General features: G+C 38.4%; 1 protein-coding gene across 6 annotated transcripts in view; it reads left to right on the top strand.

The window, feature by feature from the left end:
• Window positions 1–24,768, top strand: part of ptpn13 (protein tyrosine phosphatase non-receptor type 13) — a 157,392-nt gene that overhangs the window by 56,556 nt on the left and 76,068 nt on the right. For all 6 annotated transcript variants that reach the window (XM_062031277.1, XM_062031276.1, XM_062031278.1 and 3 more), the window contains exons 8-9: window positions 17,941–18,033; window positions 18,329–18,428. In XM_062031277.1, the coding sequence (XP_061887261.1) occupies window positions 17,941–18,033; window positions 18,329–18,428 (193 nt within the window). The remainder of the gene's footprint in view (window positions 1–17,940; window positions 18,034–18,328; window positions 18,429–24,768) is intronic.

Genomic DNA, 24,768 nt, shown 5'->3' with positions numbered 1-24,768 from the left:
GACGTATTGCATCCAACAGATGGGTGAACTATTTCGGTTGCATGAGTCCGCCCTCTCTGTGTACACTTCTTAGCACAGTCCTGACGAAGAGCCCTCAATAAAATACAGACCATCCAGACAAATAGTAACGTCAGAGCGGGTTGTATATCACGTTTATCAGGCCATAAAAATGCAGCCTGGGCTAAAGAGACTGCGTGGCAGCACCCGGCCCTGGAGGTGAAAATTACACCAGAGAGGGACGATCGAGGATCCATCTTTAACTCCCATGTGAGCTCCGGGCTGAGCGCCAGCCCGAATTTAAGTATGATTGTTGGTAGATGCAGCATTGGGATGGAGTTTGCGTGAGTCACTTGCACCGAGGTTTCCAAGTGGCCCGTTGTAATTACAGACCAGTGTAATTCTAGTTTACTGCGCTCCGTCACGCATGTAGCACGTCCTCAACCCTCGTTTTTGATGTTTCTTACATCAACGCTGCATATTATCAGTGTGTAAACAGACTGGTCACTATCACATAGCGCAAGAATGTGCGCACCAACAACACAATAGATTAACTGAGAGCTTTATTTTTTTCTTTCACAAGGACTTAAGTGTCTTTGTATGGCTTCTGTAGACCAGCTGGGCTGAGTCACATTTGGACAAAAAGGTCTGCTGCCCATTTGGAGCTGTAAGAGGGATTTTTTTTTTCTTTCATAAAACAAACAACCTTCTTACTCCTCTTCCTTCTCTATGCTCCCCAAACTCTCTCCAAACATCAGCAACCTCCCTGCTCTCTGGCAGCTATTTTAAGTGCGCTGGAGCCACAGAGCTACGCAGTTTTTTTTCTTCCTCGGCTGCGGCTTCTCATCTACCACGGGTCACACATCCCATTTTCTCCCTCCTCCTTCTTTGCATGCAGTTTTTTTTAAAGTCCCATAATATACTATTATTTTTCAACAATTTTTAATAAGTTTCACAGGCTCTGTTTACACTGGACACCAAATCTGATTTTTCTTCTTCAAGTCACATAGATCGGATTAAAAGCTCCAAAAGTGCTTTAAAGCTCATATTTTCGCATCAGATTTCGGCCACATCAGTAAGTAGTTTCAGTGTTTCCCACACATTCATTTATTTGTGGCGGCCCGCCACGAAAGAATTACGTCCGCCACAAATTTTAAAAAATTAAAAAATTAAAAAAAAAAAAATATTATTATTTTTTGTTGTTGTTGTCCTGTCCAGCTTCTCAGGCAAATCATATAGTTGATGTAGATGCCCATATAGGCTGTTGAGATTTACTTTACAAAAGAGAAGTGTAGGATACTTCTCTTGTTGCCTTATTTGTATTTGACCACTACTGTTTTCTGTTTATTTGTTACTGACTGTGGCAGGACACCACTGCCTCTGTTTCACTTTATGTTGCTGGTAAATAATATGGTTGTAGTAGTAGGCCATACTTGCCAACCTTGAGACCTCCGATACCGGGAGGTGGGGGTGGGAGGCGTGGTTTGGGGCGTGGTTAAGAGAGGAATATATTTAAGCTATAATTCACCAACTCAAGTATTTCATATATATATATATATATATATATATATATATATATATATATATATATATATATATATATATATATATATATATATATATATGTGAAATACTTGACTTTCAGTGAATTCTAGCTATATATATATATTTATTTTATTATACATATAAATAAAATACATACTTGAATTTCAGTGTTCTGGAGGCTATCCAGTAGATGGCAGTATTGTCCTGTTTAAGAGTGTCACAACATTGCTGTTTACGGCAGACGAACTGCTTTACGGTAGACTAAACGTGACTGCTGTTGTTGTGTGTTGCTACCGCGCTGGGAGGACGTTAATGAAACTGCCTAACAATAAACCCACATAAGAAACCAAGAACTCGCCCTCGATCATTCTACAGTTATGACGTCATTGGGCAGGCAAGCTGTTTATATTGTGGGAAAGTGGACGTGAGAACAGGCTGTCCCCACTCAGGTCTGCATCCGGCTGAATCCCGGGAGTTTGTCGGGAGAAAATTTCTGCCGGGAGGTTATCGGGAGAGGCGCTGAATACCGGGAGTCTCCCGGTAAAAACGGGAGGGTTGGCAAGTATGTAGTAGGCTAAAGTTAAATTATTTAGTATGCAGTAATTAAAGGGGCAGAGCTTTAAGAGACATTTTAGCTTTTATATTTTATAAGATATATTTTTTGTAAGAACCACAATTAATAAATATATTTCAGTGAATAACTTATTGTTCAGTGTTGTAATTATATTGTAAAATGGATGGATGGACGTTTAAAACAAAACTGTTATTATTAATTAGTAAGTATACATTTTTTGAGCCTTTTTAGAGAAAATCATATCATTGTAGTAGAACTTCCAATGGTTAGTATTACCGTTTTTAATTAAAATTACCGAAAACCTTGATTGATAACTGCACTTTGATAAACTCACAGACTGACTGGCGCAAGCTCACTACCTTAAATGCTAACATGAAAACAAAAGACATTAACGTCGTTCTCCATTAAGAAAGGACATGCCCCAATCTACAGTAAACTGTATAAAACACATTGCTGTCTGAACAACTAAGCTATTCAATTGTGCACATTGAACCTACAAGCTATGCTCCTTTAGCACAGCATGATTGTTTTATACTAGACCAGGGGTCGGCAACCCGCGGCTACGGAGCCGCATGCGGTTCTTTGATCACTCTGATGCGGCTCAGCTGCATACTTGCCGACCCCCCGATTTTTCCGGGAGGTTTCCGGATTTCAGTGCCTCTCCCGGAAGTCTCCCGGGGCAAACATTCTCCGATTTTCACCTGGACAACAATATTGAGGGCGTGCCGTGATGGCACTGCACTGCACTTAACGTCCTCTACAACATGTCGTCGCGTCCGCTTTTACACCATACTATCTGCGTGCCGGCCCGGTCACATGTAGTATGCGGCCTCTGTTTGCACACGTAAGTGACTGCAAGGCATACTTGGTCAACAGCCATACAGGTTACACTGAGGATTGTGATATAAACAACTTTAACACTCTTACTAATATGCGCCACACTGTGAACCCACACCAAACAAGAATGACAAACACATTTCGGGAGAACATCCGCACTGTAACACAACATAAACACAACAGACAAATACCCAGAATCCCATGCATCCCTAACTCTTCCGAGCTACATTATACACCCCCGCTACCACCAAAAAAAACCCCGCCCACCTCAATGGTAGCGGGGGTGTATAATGTAGCCCGGAAGAGTTAGGGATGCACGGGATTCTGGGTATTTGTTCTGTTGTGTTTATGTTGTGTTACGGTGCGGATGTTCTCCCGAAATGTGTTTGTCATTCTTGTTTGGTGTGGGTTCACAGTATGGCGCATATTAGTAAGAGTGTTAAAGTTGTTTAAACGGGCACCCTCAGTGTGACCTGTATGGCTGTTGAACAAGTATGCCCTGCAGTCACTTATGTGTGTTTGCAGAAGCCGGATACTACATGTGACTGGGCTGGCAAGCTGTTTGTTCAGGTTGTAGAGGGCGCTAAAGGCAGTGCCATCATAGCACGCCCTTATTATTTTTGTTTGGGTGAAAATCAGCAGACATTCGAGAGAATAGTTGCTCTGAAATTCGGGAGTCTCCCGGAAAAATTGGGAGGGTTGGCAAGTGTGATGCTGTCAAGCGGCATTCATATAAAACTCACGGGCCGCACTAACATTAAATTTTCATATTAAGGTGCGGGCCGCGTGTCTGAGACCCCTGGTTTATACATAGCACAAAGCACAAAAAAACTTTGTATGCAGTGTTATTTCATTTTAAATTTCAAAACAGTTTTGTGGCTCCCATTGTTTTCTTTATTTTGTGAAACGGGTAAAATGGCTCTTTGAGTGGTAAAGGTTGCCGACTCCTGTACTAGACGGAGATGTTTGTATGGTGCCTTCAAGGGCCGCTGAACATATTAGGATGCCATAACACCTGCAAGAAATGGTAAGAGATTTGATTTATTACATACTTTTCATTTAGATAAATCTTAAAGTGCTACAGTGCTAACCAATATTTAAAGCATTAAAAGATTAGCCATTAAAACAGATAAAATACTAAGACTAAAACACTATAAGGGAACCATAAGAAAAACATAACCTGCAAAATAGTGTGTTTTCTAATAGTATTTTAGTTATTAAAAAATATTTAATAGTGTGTAAAATTACTTTTTGAGCACATCCAACAATACTGCGATAATAATAACTGTGATGATTTTGGTCACAGTCACAGTCATATGAAGTGTTTATATAGTTACATCCCTAGTCCACACCTCCACTTAGACAGTGGTATACCTACGAGTAGCTTCAGATGCGAGCTGTGTCTGTGATTAATTTGCAAGCATAGTTTAAAGGGGGAACTGCACATTTTTTGGAATTTTGCAATCATTATGAAAGACACAACAACGGATGTTTTTTTTTTGATGCATTGTAACTCGTAAATAAATGTTAATAAAAGTCTGCCTACAGCGGAGCCAATGGGAGGTCCTCTATTTTGCCCATAAAACCCAATGAATAACCATTCAAAAACCACCAACAACTCCATTTACATTTCGTGACTTGAATAATAACAATAGTAGTGATATTGTTATTATAAGTGGTAATGCAGACAAATTATTTATAGCGGTGCCGTGATCACTATGTGTGCCTATGTTTACATCAGGCTTCCTTGCTCCCTTTGCTCCTTGGAAGTTTATTGTAGATCATAAATCATGCCTCTCACCTGGAAAGTAGATGGCTGAGGATATAATCCGGCAAGTTGGTACACGTTGACAGCCATTTAGGAACCGGAACTGGCAAGAACGACATGAAAAAGTGCAGTTCCCCTTTAAGTTACAAGCTTCTGCACCACTAGGGGGCGTAGTAAATGTCAAATGAACGCTGGAAGAGCCGCCTCAAAACATCCAGTCTCTTCACTAGCATTAGCTCATAGCTACAGATGGACATATCTTTGTTCTCCAACCATGGAAACCATGCGAGAAATTGACTGTGAAGGACATTGCTGAGAAAACAAAGCTGAGGATATTATTTATCTTAAAGAAACAATCACTATCATGACCAATAATCGACCAACTTCGCGTGGCAGTTCAAGCAGAGTCGACAGTATGTAAGCTGAAGGGGCCAGCTATGGCACCGACATAACTACGAAGAATTACTTTTATTTATGGAATTATGGACAAGCTACCGATGGTATGCGCAACGGAGAATCAGCTGGAAGGAGACACTCGAGAAGGCCGTTCTCCCAAGTAGATGACCAGCGTTCCGAGCGGCCTTTTTTATATATGGTAGAGGTTTACCCAAAGAGCTCTGCGCAAGTCCGCCATTTTTATTCAGTTTTTATTCAGTTGTAGTTAATAAGTTCCTTATTTTTCTCAACCCTCTTGTTGTGGGGCACACTGGCTTGTACATGCACATGCATGCTGATATAATCCACTGTTGCCATTTCTAATAAAAAGTAGCGTATAGTTCTAACTTGTCAGTAGACTCGATATCGAAGCGCTAAAAACTACAACATGGCAGACGGGGGTGGAGACGCAGTCGAAGGGGGCTTGGCACGGAGGAGAGTGTTGACACGTAAATAAGAACACCCCACTAAACGGCGCATTCTGAGGAGACAGTCAGGAAGCAATTTAAAGATGGTTTGTAAAACATAATCTGCAACATTTTGACCAAAGGATATTACATGTTATGTAGACCAAAAGGAAGTGTTTTAAATGTAGAAAAACAAAAAATAATATGACCCCTTTAAGGTTGCCATGGCTGTCACTGATTGGTAGATAATTGACAGAGCCCTAGGTTTTATTTTTTGGACGCAGAGCGAAGCCTTTTAAAAATAAATTATTTTAAATAGCTGTCCTGTATACACCGGGTGGGCTCGTCTACTTAAAGATGGTTCAGAGGCAGTGTCATGTCCATGAAAAAGGATATTTTTGTTTTATGATGTCATAAAAACACAGAACTTCAAAAGCGACCATTTCAGCGCCTCTTCTCTCAAAACTAGAGCTGAAAACTGTGGTTTGATGGTCATAAAGAGACATCTTTGGATACATTTTATTGTTGGAATATCAATAAAATGTGCATTTTGCATAATAGGGTATCAAATGATGAGACAAGAGTAGTCAGGCCTTTGCTCCTGTATCCTGATTGTGTGTAGCATCTGACTTTTAGTCCCCACGCCAACACACAGTGCAGTTGTTTTTGGACATTTGGTGCATTTGAACCGTGCAAAATAGACAAGGGGACTGAATTCACATTTTACTATTGTTTGGCACTGTTATGGCGTGCATTACTTATGGGGTGGTGCTGGAATCATTGCAATTCCCTCATAGTTTGACAAAGATGACCCCTTTGCATATTATTGACTCGTCTTGACCTTGCTCTACTGGCTATTTATTGTGTGCTTTCCCAAGCAGGGACTACTTCTAGTACCCGGTCAGCCATGTTCTGCATGCTCCTATGGGCGAAAATCTTAATACATCACTGCTAGTTGCTAATTTGCCAAACTTGCAAAAATAAATACATTACTGCACACTGCAGTAATATACTCCACAGTCTCCACTTTTCTGCAACCTTTTTTTTTTGCTGCTCTTGGTCTTGTCCTAAATACAATCGGTGTCCTTTAACGATAAGTAAATACAGGAGATGATTGTTCTCTATTGTTTAAAGTGTACTTTTTTTCTTTTACCTTTATTTATCCAGAAACATTTAATTGAGTTTAAGAATCTCTTTTTTAAGGGAGTCCTATGTGGGTGGCACTGGGAGCGAAATGGGGTGAAGTGTTTTGCCAAGGACACATCTGAAGAAGCTGGATTTGTTCCAGTAACCCTCTAGTTTCTTGGCGACCACTCTACCCTCTGTGCCACGCCGCCCGATGCCATTCTTTGAAGACTGCATTTGAAGGCCAATTATGTCATAATGCTGATTGAAAGCTGTCCTCAGTTCAGCTCATGCGGCCTTCATTTTTTTGCAGAATGCATAGCTGCTATCATTTTGCAACCTCAAGTATCCTGATGATTTGAAAACGTGGCTTTTTGTGTCTTTGGCTCACGAAATGAAACTAAAATGACAAACGTGTGGGTTTGCAGTGAAGGCCGTCCTCTGAAAATGTCCCATTCCATTTTGAATGTTTGTTGCTAATCAAGCTTAATTGGGCGCAGACCTTTTGCAGGGGATGTGCTCCTTGGCAGAGACGTTATTTTTTCTCTTTTTCTTTTCCCCTTTTCTGACTCCTCTTATTCTTTCCTGCAGGAAAGTGATGGCGCAGCAGTGGTCAGTGCTCTCAGGTTTCACCCACATGCACTGTGCATGTAGCCGTTCTAAGAATGTGTGTGGCTTTGCAAAGCCTTCTCCACTCAATATGACTTAAACAATATTGTGTGTGATTGTGTGTGTGTGTGTGTGTGTGTGTGTTTGTATGTGTGTGCATGCATGTATGTGTGCATGGGCATGTTTATACCCGGTCACTTTCATTTGACAATGTACCTCTCCCCCTCTGTCAACCTAAGGTGCTTTAATCAGTAGATCCTTCCCGAGCAAATCTGGTGGCTGTAATTGAAGTCATGCGTTGCGGATGAGGGAATTCCAAACGTTATTGGACTTTTCCGGCACTTGGCAGTCGGTCATGTGTCTCAGAACAGTGGCAGGTCCAGTTAGGACAACAATACGGAACAGTGGTGCTAGAATTTAGCGTTTGAGTCAAGGTGTCCTAATTATCTAGCACTTTGGATTGCTGACTCGCAAGGTCTGCATCAAGAAAAAATAGAGAGTCTTGTCTTTGTCTTCGCTTTATTGTACTTGTGTTTCTTAAACAAATGTGACAAAGACACATTGGCTGTGCAAAAAACCTTTTGCTTTATTTACTTATTATTATAATTAGGGCTGCAACATCTAATCGATTAAATCGATTAAAAACGATTATAAAAATAGTTGCCGATTAATTTAGTCATCGATTAGTTGGACCTATGCTATGCGCGTGCGCAGAGGCTTTAAAAAAAAATTATATATATATATTTTTTTTTTAAATAAATCTTTATTTATAAACTGCAACATTTACAAACAGCTGAGAAACAATAATCAAAATAAGTATGGTGCCAGTATGCTGTTTTTTTCAATAAAATACTGGAAAGGATAGAAATGTAGTTCGTCTCTTTTATCCGATTATTAATCGATTAATCAAAGTGATAATCGACAGATTAATCGATTATCAAATTAATCGTTAGTTGCAGCCCTAATTATAATGGAACTTCTAAAATCGAACACCATCTGTTTCAAGATGCTGGTTGACTTCCATTTTGCAGAAGTTCCCATTGGAAATAATGGAAATAAAACGTCATTTATCATACAGGCATATGGGATGTAACAATATGAAAATTATATCAGGGTTATTGTGACTAAAATTATCGGTCTTCATTAATATCACGATATTGTTGAATATACTTAAAAATACTACTGTTTTTTATTTTTTATTTATTTTATTTTTTTAAATTTTATTTGTTGTTTTTTTGTCCTGTCCAGCTTCTCAGGCAAATCATATAGTTAATGTAGATGCCCATATCGGCTGTTCAGATTTACTTTACAAAAGAGAATTGTAGGATACTTCTCTTGTTGCTTTATTTGTATTTTACTTTATTAAATGTATTTATATTATCATTTGGTGCAGCCGGGCCGGAGCAGGAGGGGATAGAAAGAGAAAAAAAGGAAAACAGAGGGGGGAATTGTGGGGACAAGAGGGGGATTAGACAGAGAGACAAAAACAACAACAGCAAACACAACAACAACAACAAAAAATACTACTAATGCGCACACATAAATCTTTACATTTTAAAAAAAATAAGTAAACCCACTGTTAGAGTCATATTCCTCTGAGTATATATCGATCACTCTGTTTTAAGAGAACACAGCTTATAGGTTCAATGTGCACAATTGAATAACTTGGCTGTTCAGACAGCAATGTGTTTGTACAAGTTTAGATTGGGGTGTGTCGTTTCTAAATTGGGAAATACGTTAATGACTCTTGTTTTCATGTTAGCATTTGAGCTAGTGAGTGAGATATCAATCAATTAATTTAAAACGGTAATACTAACCGTTGAGAATTTTACAATGGTTATCATCAATGCCGTGTCTCGCTACAGTACATCCCTGCAGGCAATGTTTTATGTCAATACTTAAGTGTAAACCTTAGTATTAGCTTTTACGTATGTCAAAAGAATATAGGGAAAACATCATGCATTTAACTTTTATAATAACTTAAAGGGAAACTGCACTTTTTTTCAGAATGTTTGCCTATTGTTCACAATCATTATGAGAGACAATAACACAAATGTCTTTTTTGGGATTTTAAATGGTTTTGGTTTTTAAAAAACGCTTGGAAGATGCAGCTAATGGAGGTCACTGTTGTAGCCTTCAAAGCCCTTTAAAACAACATAAAACCCCCCATCAACGTTTTATATACACAGTGCAAGTATATATATACAATGTAGTAACAGACAAGTTCATAACAATAGGTAATATGTATAATATTTACCGTATTTTGGTCATTTTAATCCTTCCCGGAACTAATTCCTCTGCGCATTTATTTCCGTTTCCATAGCAGCGCACCTCCAACTTCTGGCAACAACTGTGTCCTACTTCCGGAAACAAAGGCGTGTGTGTCTTCTAATCATGATAAATTTGGTAACAAACAACAAAGACGACTTTTTTTGGACAAAGAGTATTCACAACCTTATCTTTTTTAATCTGAATATATGTAGAATTGAACTTCTGCTTCTCAAAGCGAGCACGAAGAAGAGTGAGACGTTGGAGCGGACTGAAGCTGAGGGAGTGAGGTGAAAGTGACTCGAAGCAGCAAAATGTGGAATTTGAAGCTATGCTATTTCGACATAAATTGAGTGCTTACCCAAATAAATTGGAAAAAAAATGTTGCGGCCAGCTGGACCAAACACACAACTGTCAATCGAGTGAGTCACACTTTGTATTGATGATGATACGTCATGGGCGCCGCTGCTGCTGCGATTCCAGGAAGTGAGCAATGTTGCCTAAAATTCATTAATAAATGACGGGTTTTCGATAATTAAAAATTTAAACAGTATTACCAACTGTCCGGAATTTTATTGCAGTTTATCATTTTACTGTTTATTGTAACATCCCTAGTGTGTATCATGCTTAGCAGTCATTTCCCTCTAGTTTTCCAGTGTTAATAGTACTTGGAAGAAACTTATTTTCCGCCATGGTGGTGAGGATTAGCAGCGTCTTCGCACTGTGTATAGTTCATTGCATCCATCCATCCATTTCCTACCGCTTGTCCCTATTGGGGTCGCGGGGGGTGCTAGAGCCTATCTCAGCTGCATTCGGGCGGAAGGCATTGCAGCTTCTCTTAAATTTGAGATGGTGTTCTGCGGTAAAGATCGGCTGGGCTTTGCGATCATTTTGAAAAATGCAAATATCGGCTACTAATCTGATCTCATGATTGGGACATGTTTAGTTTCTGGTTCTAAGGTCATCATCGTGGTTCTGTTATTCATCACCAGAAAATAAACGCAAAAAGTCAAAGAAAAACCAAAACGAAGATTCAGAATTGTGTGATTTTCAAGAATCTAACAGTCCGGAATCAGGACTAATGGTCAGAACCAAAAGTGGGCCAAAGTGACATTTTTTTGGGTCGCTAGTTTAGTGAAATGTGTAAATCTGTATTGATTTTCAGTCAGGCAATGTCTTACTGAAAGGCGTTTTGAACCATTTTTGTTGTAAATTTATTATGTTTATTTTAATTTTATTTTATTTATGTTTGTCATCCTTTAATATATTGTCATTGTAATAATATTAGTTATACGTTTTGTTAGAGCATGGTACAACTAACTGCACCATGGGTTTATGTACAGTTTATGTCCGTTTTATGGAAATACATTATATATTTTATCCAGTTTTGAGTCCCAGGGCGGAATTTGATATTATATTTTATTTTTTTAACCGCCATCGGAGTTCGACATTGATGTTTGTGTCACTTTAAGAAACAAAAACATGTGATCAATACAGCTGTTGTGTCATTTGACTGTGAAGGGCCAAATTGTGTTTATCAGTAATAGGGATGTAACAATAAGAACATTTCATATCACGGCTATCGTGACCAAAATTATCACGATTATCATTATTATCGCCGTGTTGTTGAATGTGCTCATGAAATACTTATGGTATACACATACTGAAATCTTTTGACCAAGTTATTAAAAAAAATACAACAAATACACACTGTTAAAAAACACATGTTATGCGTTTCTTCACTGATATTGTTCTAGTCTTAGTATTTTATCTGTTTTTAAGGCTAAGCTTTTATTGTCTTTGAATATTGGTTTGTACAATAGTATTTTAAGATGTATTTAAATAAAGTGCGTTAAAAAAAATTACCAAAAAAAATCGTATTAATTTTTTCTAGTGGGCCTACACTATTCAGCAGTCCTTGAATGCACCGTAAAAACAACTCCATCTCATGTTCATTTAAGTACAAAACGTTCTAAAAGAGGACAGCTTGTAGGATCAATGTGAACAATACAATATCTTAGTTGCTCAGACAGGTATGTGTTTATATACGTTTAGGTGGGGGTATGCCGTTTCTTAATATTTTACGGTTGCCTTTTGAGATTGATTTAAATAAAAAGTGCATAACAAGTCAAATGTATTATTATTATTTATTATTCCCGGCAGGCGTTGTGGTGCCCTCCTCTGTTCAACAGTCCTTAAAAGGAACAGCACTTTTTTGTGGGGGAATTTTGCCTATCATTCACAATCCCTACCTACCTATGGTCATGAATTTTGGGTTATGACTGAAAGGACAAGATCGCGGGTACAAGCGGCTGAAATGAGTTTCCTCTGTCGGTTGGCGGGGCTCTCTCTTAGAGAGAGGGTGAGAAGCTCTGTTATTCAAGAGGGGCTCAGAGTAAAGCTGCTGCTCCTCCACATTGAGAGGATCCTGATGAGGTGGTTCGGGCATCTGGTCAGAATGAACTGAACGTCTCCCTAGGGAGGTGTTTAGGGTGCGTCCGACGGGTCGGAGACCACGGGAAATATCCAAAACATGGTGGAGAGACTAGGTCTCCCAGCTGGACTGGAATCACCTGGGGATCCCCTGGGAAGTGCTGGACAAAGTAGTTAGGGAAGTGTGGGCTTCTCTGCTTAGACTGCTGCACCCGCAATCCGACTTCAAATAGATGGATGGATTCACAAACCCTATGTAAGACAAGCACACATGTGGTTTTCTTTTTTTTATGCGTTCTAACTAGTAAATGAATGCGAGCAAAAGTCAGCTTACAACTGAGCCTATTGGAGTCCCTCTATTCTGCCTATAAAGCGCTTAAAAAACATCCAAACATATCCGTCAAGTTTTATACACATGCTGTAAATTATATATGTAACATAGTAACAGGCACATTACAGGAACGTGATATTTACGAATGTTGCTCATTTTAAGCATATGGCGGTGTATTCATTTCATGGACGCATCACAACACTTGCTTTTCCTTTAACTGCAACACTGACTGCAACTCATGCGGACTTCATGAGAGCCATCAAACATAATTAAACATAATTTACTGTACAATGTCTGCTTTGAGGAATGACTCAGAATCCTCGCGAAGGGTAAAAAAACCCAGCATCTTTCGCATGTCTTTTTTGCCATCTGCGGGTCTAAATTGTGTTTCAAAGTGCACCAACTTCTCAGTTTATGTCCACATTATTTAACTATCAAGGTGAGAGACATGATTTATAATCTAGATTCTTGAGTAAACTTTCATGAGCTCAGAGGCGAGAAAGCAGCTCACCAGCTGATGACGTAAATTCAGCAGCATAAGGGCATTGTCTCTCTCTGATCATCCATCTATCCATCCATTTTCTACCGCTTGTCCCTCTCTGGGAGGCAGGGGGTGCTGGAGCCTATACCAGTTGCACTCGGGCGGAAGGTGGAGTACACTCTGGACAAGTCGCCACCTCATCGCAGGGCCACAATGTGCCGCTGAATGTAGATACTTTACATCAGCGCTTATAATAACAATATTGCTAATACTTGGTTAGTATTCAGGTCACAAAATGTAAATGGAGTATTGTTGGTGCTTTTTGGATGGTTATTTATTGGGTTTTATGGTCAGAATAAACGCAATAAATGCAATGACGTCATGGCTTCCATTGGCTCCATTGTAAGCAGACTTTTGTTTATGTTTATTTATGGGTTAGAATGCATTATAAAAAGACATGTTCTCGTCTCTCATAAGGATTGTGAATTGTAGGCAAAATTCCAAAATAATGCAGTTCCACTTTAAAACCCTTCCGTCTTGTTGTTCATATTGTTGCATCCCTAATGCTATACTACAAACTGTAGGCAAATACTAAGAAAAGCATAGCTAACGGCTTACTTTGAACCCTTGAATGTAAGCCAGGGTGGGCGGAATGACACCTGGTATAGTATCAGTCAATGGTGATCAGTGATTAGATAATTTTTTTACGATGACAAAATTTTGTTTTGTTGTTTTGTTATTCTTTACAAACTCAGAAAAAAGAGCCTATGGTAATTTTTCTTTTTGTCTAATTGGTTTGTGCAACTACGTTTGTTATACATATTGTACATAATAAAAGGTAATAAGGAAATAATTTTAGCAATTGATATTGTTGCACCGACATCCTTTGTTTTTTTCTGTTTATAGTTATCAAAAATGTAATTGTTTAGTGATATAAACATTTTTAAGTATGAACTTTGGTATGACCAAAACTGCCCCTGTAACAACTTAATATTGGGATCGATACCCAAATTTGTAATATTGCCCAAAACTACAGTAATGTAAAGTATTCAAATTACTGAAGACTAAGTGCTTATTACATTTTGACAGAAGTGTAGATAGAACCATGTTACAGCAGTAATTAGACAGATATTAAAAGTAAATTAACAAGTAGATTAATAATAGTATAGAGAAAATAATACAACTGGTTACACGTTACCACATACATCAACAGCTGATTAGGAGTTTTTTTTACTTGCTGTGAAATGGTCCTATTGTCATTTATATGCCAAATAATATCTTGTGATATGTGTTGTTTTCGTAAAAGGCTGCATTATATATTGTGATATAAATTGTAGAGCATATCGCTCGATTAATGGCTATGTCTTCTTCTTTTGCTGGTTGTCTGGACGCCTTTATCTTTGCGACAGCAGGCTGCCTGTTATGTAACTACACAACCAGTAATGTGTTTTAATGGACGTGTATTAGTTGAGAAATAATTTTAAGGGGGTATTTTAAGGTTTTATGCCGAATAAAAGCCCTGATTGTCAGTTTCGATTATTTTTCGATGAATCACCCAGCCCTAGTACAATATGCTCTTTTAATGCAAGACTTCAAGTCAAAAATAATGGCGGCAAAAACTGCGCCACGTGTGAGCTCCACGTGCAGCACACCTCTTCATATAGTCATCAGTGCACGTGTGTCAACACTCCACATCTGTACATTTGTGTAGATGTTCTGTGTCAAAGCCAAGATCGTAAATCACACACACAGGAGACGTGATTCCATGTCAATGTTCCATAACAATGAGAGGGATGACCTTATCCAAATGAAACCATGACTCACAAACCGATGAATGATTGAATTGTTTTGTGTAACAGTTTTACCAGTCCCCCTTCTTTGCAAGATTAAAGTAAACCAATGTCTGCGCAATAACTTGGGTATGCCATTTATCTAAGATATGTAGCAGAGAGTGATACTGAGGAGCAGGACTTTCAAGTTTTTGTCTCCAAGGCTAAAAAATGCATCACCCGGCTGTTTAAAGGTTCACATTGTTCTTTGTGTAGTTAGTTTATTCATGGAGCGCTAAAGCATGCTTGCTGACTTCACCTTCCTTCCATTTACGTATGTTTACCAACAGAATGACTAACAACCTGCTTTGTGTGTCTCATGTCGACTCGTGTGAGTTTGCTGTAATTGGCCCAAACAGGATGAAGTCTTCCTGTAGCTTTCCAATGCACCAACCATTCAAAACCTAAAGAAAATAAATAATAAAAAAAGCTGTATCTTCCAAGATAAAATAATCCCGAGTCCAGACGGTGATACGGGTCAGCCCTAAAATGTAATCAATCAATCAAAATTGTATTAATATTGCAGTTTTCAGATACAAATGCTTTACACACAGCGCGTTTGACAATAACAATTTAATCAATTGTTCCTTATCCCAATTCGAACTTTTCATGGAAATCCGGCGATAACTTTTTGAGATATTTTGCTAACTGACAGACAGACAAACCAACGACAAGGATTACGTAACTTACTGGTGGAGGTAATAAACTCCAGTGGAACCTTTAAGGCAGCACACAATCGGATGTTGGATGTTTGAACCATTTTTCCGATTGGAATTACTGAAGAAAAAAAATCTGTTTCATCGTCAGAATGTTGCCATCATAAACTTTTAATAATTAACTGTTAGCTAGCTGTTAGCCTTTGCTAATTAACTGTAACACAATGATTGGATTAACATTTGTATTAGCTGTGCAAGTGTAAAATGAAGATACTCACTGTTAAGATAACATGTAAAACAAGTTGTCAACCATGATGTTAATGACACAAGTTTGAATGAATGAATAATAATAGGTGTGCACGGGAGGTGAATCTTTTCACAGCCAGACAAGACACATTCTTATTAATCAAACTCAATCATCCATCCATCCATCCATTTTCTACCGCTTATCCCTTTTGGGGTCGCGGGGGGCGCTGGAGCCTATCTCAGCTACAGTCGGGCGGAAGGCGGGGGTATACCCTGGACAAGTCGCCACCTCATCGCAGGGCCAACACAGATAGACAGACAACATTCACATTCACACAGTCAATCAATCAAACTTTATTTATAAAGCGCATTTCATACATAAAAGAAATGCAACACCCAGTGCTTTACAGACTTAAAAACAAAACCCAGATGACCCAAATCACCTGTAATCATACACACACATGCATGCGCACACACACGCATACACACACGCACACAAATGAATACATGGCTGAGTACAGAGGAAGTAGGTGAAGAAACACTATCCCAGGAGCCATATGCACCAGGAGGTCACCAGGACGCTGACACAAAGTGCCCCCACAGCACGGCCCATAACCCCTGGTGCAGAGGGCTCTCTCTGAGGAACGCTAGAAAGTAAAAATAATAAAACATGTAAAATAGTAAGAATCATGATTTGGAATGGAAGCTAAAATAAAAGTAAAACATCATGAAAATAAAAAATAAATATACAGGAAATATATAATAAATAACTAGAACAAAATAAAATATTGCATAACTAATAAGAAATAAAAAGGAAAATACAAAAGACTTCAATAAAATGATCAATATTAGATAAAAGCCAAATCAAAAAGGTAGGTCTTCAGCGTGCTCTTACATGGACGGTTCTCTGCAGCCCTTAGGTCCTCTGGCAAGCTGTTCGATAGACGGGTGCCATGACTTTTTGTCCTGACTTTTACATTTATTAGGAGACGAGTGCCAGAGGATTTCGTCTTTGTAGAGTAAAAGAAAATCTAAGGGAAAATAAGGCCCAATACCATAAAACCATTTGTGTACAGCTCCACTAGTGGACATTGGAGTGTTACTTTCAAAGGCAAAATTAAAGTATTGCTAGAAACATAATTTTATATGGGACTTTATTGTATTATATGTATAGTACATGTTCCAAAAAGAAAAAAGCATAAAACACCACCAGAATTAGAGATATTACAAGTCAAAGTGATGAAGCTTAGTATTACGCTCATGACTTGGTGTAACTAAACATTACCCTATAAAATGAAGGCAATTGTATTTTATTGATATTTGAAATGTATTCAATGTTTATAAATGAATATTTAAATATACTAAATGTAAAAAAGGGAATAAATATTCTAAATAATATCATTATATGAAATCTAGTTTGGTCACGCCATCATGAGCGCAACACAAGGTTGTAAAAGTTTCAACTACAATTCTAAATAAGATGTCAAAAGCAAACTGAAATCAAATACACACAGCTGAAAGATTGATCAATACCTATTTAAATTTAGTAATACATAAATATGATGATTTATCAAAATATAAAATAAATATACCTGAACAGAACGCTCATGATGGTTACACCAAAAAGTAACGCTATGAATCGCGCTTTTCCAAGTTTTTGGGGCATTTTTATGCTATTTCCAAGCATCTCCTTTTTATTATCGTTGATTTTAAATGGTCAAAATAATGCATATTATATATGTATGCCCTAGTAAATGAAAAAAAAAAGTCATATTTATTTTGATTGTTACATTTTGAAGTACATTTGTGCAGGTGGGTGCGAATTTACCCATTACCAGAGCTGTACACATTTATAAACCATAAGAACCTTAAAATTGATCCTGAATCACACGGGGAGCCAATGCAGATATTTTAAAACTGGTGTAATGTGGGCCCGACTGAATTTTAGAGTACTTGTAAAGGTGCAATAACCTATTATATAATCTATTATTTCCTTATTGTCGCTTTAGCTGTATCTTTCATATGTGATAAAGGCGTACTGCAGTTGTTACACAAATGTAAAAAGAAGTTACATAACACCAAACCATTCCACCTTAACTTTAACTAGTGATAACACGTAGTGTGGCTGGAATCTCACTACTTAGACTGCGAGGCCACTTGATGAGTACATATAACTTTAACACCAGACCTTTTTGTAGAAATAAAATTTGCCCCACAAAAACCCAAAGAAAAAGTTAACCACTTTGAGTTAAGGATTTATTCTATGATACTTGCTGAACTGAGGAAGGTCTGCAGAGTTTCCACTGTAAACCCTTTTGATACGTTATCAGGTTTTGTGTTGTTGTTGTGTGTTTAAGATATGGAAAGATGGGCTGATGTGAGTCTTTCTCCTCCCTCAGAACCGTCTCTCACCCACTACCGACACCACAGTGATTACAGTTCTTCCAGTGAAAGCCCCTCGGTCAGCTCCTCTGATCCCGACTACAGGCAAGGTAATTAGTTCCTGTGGCTGCTTCTCATTCTCACAGGCTAATAAAATACCATTATGTAAGATTCGGTACTCTGTACACTATTTCACAAATGGGAGCACCTTTTCCCAACATACAGTAAAGGCCATTGTTGTTTTCAAATAGGCATTACTGCCTTGTTGATGCAGGTCAGTTTCACACCTCAATGCGGGTGCCCGCAACGTCATGCTTGATTAAGTACATCTGAGAACATCATGCGTGATTATGTATACGTGAAAATGTATGTGTGCGCCTTACCACTTTCCCCTGTCATCTGCAGCTAAAAAAACAGCAGAGGGGACACGGTTTGGTTCCCAGCTGGCACTTTCCTCAGAGCACGACTCTTTATCCCTGACCAGTCACAACACCCAAAGGCACAGGTAAGATAAGCCCATAAAGTGGTCAGCCTAAAGTCATACAATTTATAGTCCAAACAAAGTTGTCTGAATAAGCCTCAAAAGTCAAACAAAAGTTGTAGTTGCAACCATCATCATTTGTCATGTCAGCAAATTTTGTGACACTTATTTTTATATTTTTTGTGACGACCCTCCACATGACCACAAATCATCGAACCATAAATATAACTCACTGAGACAAATAAAAAGGGTCTAACTGCTCAATTAAACACCTGCTCAGTGGCCTTGTGGTTAGAGTGCCATGAGACTGGAAGGTCGTGAGTTCAAACCCTGGCCGAGTCATACCATAGACTATAAGAAGCTGCCTCCACTCAGCATCAAGGGTTGGAATTGGGGGGTTAAATCACCAAATGATTCCCGAGCCCGGCCACCACTGCTGCTCACTGCTCCCCTCACCTCCCAGGGGGTGAACATGGGGATGGGTCAAATGCAGAGGATAATTTCACCACAGCTAGTGTGTGTGACTATCGTTGGGACTTTAACTTTAACTTTAATACAATACTGCTAAAATGTGTAATTAATCACAAGGCTTTAACAATTCTAACGATATTTATAAAACTCCACTAAACGGTGTATTTGTTTTGTCTTTTTATATAGTTTTGCTTTATTTTTATTTTTTTTGTGAACTTCCCCTATTGTAATTTTTTTAAGCACTTCTTTGTGGTCTACGTAACATGTAATAGTGGTGCTTTGGTCAAAATTCAAGCCGCTTTGTGGGTTGTCTTATTTACGTGCCTAAGCTCTCCTCTCCACTTTGACTGCATCTCTACCCCGTCAGCCTTGTTGTAGTTTTAGCGCTTCCATATCGAGTCTACTGACCGATATTAGCGCGACAGTGCATACGGAAAGTATTCACAGAGCTTCACTTATTTCATATTTTGTTATCTTACAGCCTTATTCTAAAATGGAATACATTCATTTTTGTACTCAAAATTCTACAGACAATACACCATAATGACAATGTGACCTTTGTTCAATACTTTGTTGATGCACCGTTGGCAGCAGTTACAGCCTCAAGTCTTTTTGAATACGATGCCACAAGCTTGGCACACCTATATTTGGGCAGTTCCCCCCCCCCCCATTCCTCTTTGCTTATTCCTCTTTGCAGCACCTCTCAGGCTCCATCAGATTAGATGGGAAGCGTTGGTTTTCATCCAGGATGTCTTTGTACATTGCTGCATTCATCTTAGTCTAGTCAGGGAGGTGACCAAGAACCCGATGGTCACTCTGGCCCCCGTTTACACTGCACACCAAATCTGATTTTTTTGCCCTCAAGTGACACAGATCTGATTTTTTCTTTTGGCCAGTCTAAACGCTCCAAAGTGCTTCAAATCTGATCTTTTGGCATCAGATTCAGGCTACATCACGAGGTAGTCCTGAAACCGATTGGAATATGATCTTTTCAAATGGGACTTCAGTCTAAATGCAATGTATGTGAGTTTTACATCAGCTTTGGGCGAGCTACGTCACTCGTGTGCGCGAGGAAAGATGCAGTCGCCAGTGGAAGTGGATATTTTATTACAACATCCGGTTTCGGGGAGCAAAGTCTATTTAAGACAACCAAATTTTTGGTGCGTCACTTGTAAATAGTGCACAAATAATAGTCTATATGTAATTTATGAATCCATCCATCCATCCATCTTCTTCCGCTTATCCGAGGTCGGGTCACGGGGGCAGCAGCCTAAGCAGAGAAGTACAGACTTCCCTCTCCCCAGCCACTTCGTCCAGCTCCTCCCGGGGGATCCCGAGGTGTTCCCAGGCCAGCCGGGAGACATAGTCTTCCCAACGTGTCCTGGATATTCCCCCATGGCCTCCTACCGGTCGTAAGGGCCCGAAACACCTCCCTAGGGAGGCGTTCGGGTGGCATCCTGACCAGATGCCTGAACCACCTCATCTGGCTTCTCTCGATTTAATTTATGAATATATATTTTAATTCCGAAGAAATAGCGTTTGTTGAAGGACTGGAGTTGACGCTGTGGCGCATTAGCTTACATGTGAGTTGAAAAATAAAGCTCATGTAGATCCACGCTGATGTCCGTGTCCCCTCTTCTTAACAGCCATAAAAAGATTACAACCCTCCCAAATATATTACACTATATACATCCATTCATACTTTATATTACTTTCATTACTTTCACATAAAAAACACTAATTTTAAGGTGTTGCGACTTTTTTAAAATTTTGTAGCAGTAGCAACTTCCTTTGTTTTCACTTTATCAAAGTGCGCATGCAAGTGACGTTGAGGCCACATTGGGGCATGTTCACGTTTACACTGGAGTCTGATAAAAATCTAATTTTGCTTGCAGTGTAAACAATCAGCTGGAAAAAATCTGATTTATGCCACTTTGGCCTGCAGCGTAAACGTAGTCTCTGTCAGGACTACAGCATTCCTCTTTGGAGAGAGGAGAACCTTCCAGGACAACCATCTCTGCAGCAATTCATGAATCAGGCCTAGTGGCTAGACGAAAGCCATTTGTTTGTAAAACGTTTGCCAAAATGCACCTGAAAGACAAAGATTGAACTCTTTGCCATGAATACCAGGCATCAAGTTTGGAGGAAACCAAGCACCGCTCATCACCAAGGCTAATACCATCCCTACCGTGAAGCATGGTAGTGGCAGCATCATGCTGTGGGGATGTTTTCCAGTGGCAGGAACTGGCAGACTAGTCAGGATAGAGGGAAAGATGAATGGGGTACAGAGACATCCTGGATGAAAACCAACGCTTCCCATCCAACCTAATGGAGCTTGAGAGGTGCTGCAAAGAGGAATGTGCAAAACTGCCCAAATATAGGTGTGCCAAGCTTGTAGCATCGTATTAAAAAAAGACTTGAGGCTGTAGCTGCTGCTAAAGATGCATCAAAAAAGTTTTGAGCAAAGGGTCTGAATACTTACGTACATGTTTTTTTAATTGTTTTATTTTTAATACATTTGCAAAAAATCCAATTGTCATTATAAGGTAATGTATATAGAATTTTGTGGACAAAAAATCTTGTATTCCATTTTTGAATAAGGCTGTAACAAAACTAAATGTGGAAAAAATGAAGCGCTGAGAGTACTTTCCGGATGCAATGTATACTCGGGCTGGCCAATAAAACGATATCAATATAACTCGCGATACACTCACAATGGATATTAATATAAAATGTGTTCGATAAAACATCTGATGTATTGTAAAAACATTTTAGTCGGAAAAAAACAAATTATGAAGCAAGATTTGTTGCATGGAGTCACCCGGGCTCTGGGAACCCAACTAAACAGGAAGTTTCACTGAGCAATGGGAGTGACATGCTAATAGCCAATTAGGTAACAGTATATACCTAGTTTGGTTGCGCCGTCTTTCTGTGTCACTGTGGATTCTCTGCATGGAGTGAAGAGAGAAACTGTGATATCTTGGTTTATCAAGTCAATAACAGAAACTTGTCTTTAGTTTTGTTGGTTTTAATGCAGACTGTGTGGCAACATCTTGACACTTCGAATGTGTATGTTTAATGAGCAGCTTCTCAAACTACTATGTGTAGTGTTTAATAGCTTATAGAGTACTTCCATCTACTGTGTCAAAACTACAACTACCTTTAAATTGACTGCAATTATTTTACCACCCGGCTACCAGACACCTTCTCCACTGATAAATAGCACTGTTGATAAGTTGGTAATTGTCTTACTATACTTATTGGCGGGGTTAAGTAAGTCATAAAAAATTTCAATATGTGTTGGTTTTGATCAATATGAAAAACATATATATCATGATTCAGTTTTCAGCCATATCACCCAGTCCTAGTGTATACGCTACTTTATATTAGGAATCGCAATAGTGGAGGATTCTAGCATGCATGTGCATATGCGAGCTGGTCTGCCCGCCACAAGAGGATAGAGAACAATAAGGAAATTATTGACCACAACTAAATAAAAATGGTGGATTTGCGCAAAGCTGTTCGAGTAAACCTCTACCACATGGGTCACCAACGTGGTGCCCGCGGGCAATTAATTCTAAGAGAGACAAAACTCAAATAGAATGTGAAAATCCAAGAAAATATTTTAAAGACTTGGTATTCACTTGTTTAAATAAATTCTTTTTTTTTTTTACTTTGCTTCTTATAACTTTCAGAAAGACAATTTTAGAGAAAAAATACAACCTTAAAAATGATTTTAGGATTTTTAAACACATATACCTTTTTACCTTTAAAATTCCTTCCTCTTATTTCCTGACAATTTAAATCAATGTTCAAGTAATTTTTTTTTTTTATTGTAAAGAATAATAAATACATTTTAATTTAGTTCTTAATTTTAGCTTCTGTTTTTTCGGCGAAGAATATTTGTGAAATATTTCTTCAAACTTATCATGATTAAAATTTTAAAAAATTATTCTGGCAAATCTAGAAAATCTGTAGAATCAAATTTAAACCTTATTTCAAAGTCTTTTGAATTTCTTTTAACATTTTTGTTCTGGAAAATCTAGAAGAAATAACGATTCGTCTTTGTTAGAAATATAGCTTGGTCCAATTTGTTATATATTCTAACAAAGTGCAGATTGGATTTTAACCTATTTAAAACATGTCATCAAAATTCTAAAATTAATCTTAATCAGGAAAAATTACTAATGATGTTCCATAAATTCTTTTTTTTATTTTTTCAAAAAGATTCGAATTAGCTAGTTTTTCTCTTCTTTTTTTCGGTTGAATTTGGAATTTTAAAGAGTCGAAAATTGAAGATAAACTATGTTTCAAAATTTAACTGCCATTTTTTTCTTGTTTTTTCCTCTTTTAAACCGTTCAATTAAGTGTATATATAATTAATGATTAACAATAACATAGAGTTAAAGGTAAATTGAGCAAATTGGCTATTTCTGGCAATTTATTTAAGTGTGTATCAAACTGGTAGCCCTTCGCATTAATCAGTACCCAAGAAGTAGCTCTTGGTTTCAAAAAGGTTGGTGACCCCTGCTCTACCATATATGGGAATATCCACTGCTGTAACTGAAGCAAAATACATCACTAAAGTCTCAAATTCTAAACGGCTCGTTTGGAAGAAGGCAACATTGTTTTATAAACATCTCCGCTGTGCCTCCTTGGTTGGATTTTAAATTTACGATACTTATGGGGATCCCATATAAACAAAAACAGCTACCACCATGTAAAACATTGCATGCACAGTGAATACAGGTTTTATAAAAGAAACAATTATAGCCTGAAGTGGATTATTTCACTTGACATTTTATATGGAAAATTTTGTTTTGACATTAGGATATTTAAACTCAACCACCGCCATTAAAAATAGTCTGTTTCTGAGTCAGACTGTCCCCCACTGTTAAACCTTTATTTGTGGAACAGGCACTGTTTTAAGTAACAATGTTGACCGATACTAAAAGTAAAACGATTAAACACTTTAATGACTAATGTAATGCGTCAGCTGAAGCGGCAATGTTTTTTTTTTTACGACTTTAGAGTCATATTTTCCTGAATTCCGATTTCTTCGACCTAAAGGGATTTGAACTTGAAAGTTCTACTGTTGTTCATAGTCCACCCCCTTCCCCACTACAACATGTACATGTTAAATCAACACGTCTGCTCTCTTGTATGAGGATTTTGCCACGTGCGCTACAATCCCCCTGTGGGACAGGGGAAAATGGCAGATAAGAGTAAAAAAGCATCGGTCACGTCAGCCACACACGCACACGCAGACACAGCTGGTGTCGCACAGCAGGTCAGCCCCCATGCTTGGCTGGTGAGGTCATCGGATGTACCATCTACTTTCAGCAGCTTCTATCTCCCTAATCTACGGTATTAGAGAGCCGAGGTGCCTACTGATAAACAATGTTTTCAATTTGTGCTATAGCACAGACTCACTAATAGCATAGCGTAGTATTTGACCAGTGTTACTTGTTTTTATATGTGTTTATTTGATTTAAACTTCTTATATATGTATATTTTTTTTGTGTTGTTTGGTAATATTTGTATTTTGTTGCACATTTTAATTTATATTACATTTGCTAATGCTACTTGTTTTACAAATTGATATTAGTATTGTTGTTAATGTAATTTAACTTCTGTACCTAATTTATTAATCTAAAACCTATGTGTCAAAGTCAAGGCCCACGGCCTGTGAATGAATTATCTATGGCCCCCGGGATGATATTTGATTAGTATTAGAACAGGCCCGCAGGCCACAGCCCCCTGCTGCTGTTTTGCACGCACCAATACTCCATCAGTGTCGGCACTAGGAATTTTCAAAATCAAGTCATACAAATGGGGTCCCACAGTAAATTTTTGGGGTCCCACTTTTTTGTAGCAGTTTTAAAAACAAATG

This window comes from Entelurus aequoreus, linkage group LG21 (genome assembly GCF_033978785.1).
Source record: "Entelurus aequoreus isolate RoL-2023_Sb linkage group LG21, RoL_Eaeq_v1.1, whole genome shotgun sequence".
In the NCBI taxonomy this organism is placed as follows: Eukaryota; Metazoa; Chordata; class Actinopteri; order Syngnathiformes; family Syngnathidae; genus Entelurus; species Entelurus aequoreus.
This window is presented reverse-complemented; position numbering and strand designations above follow the sequence as displayed.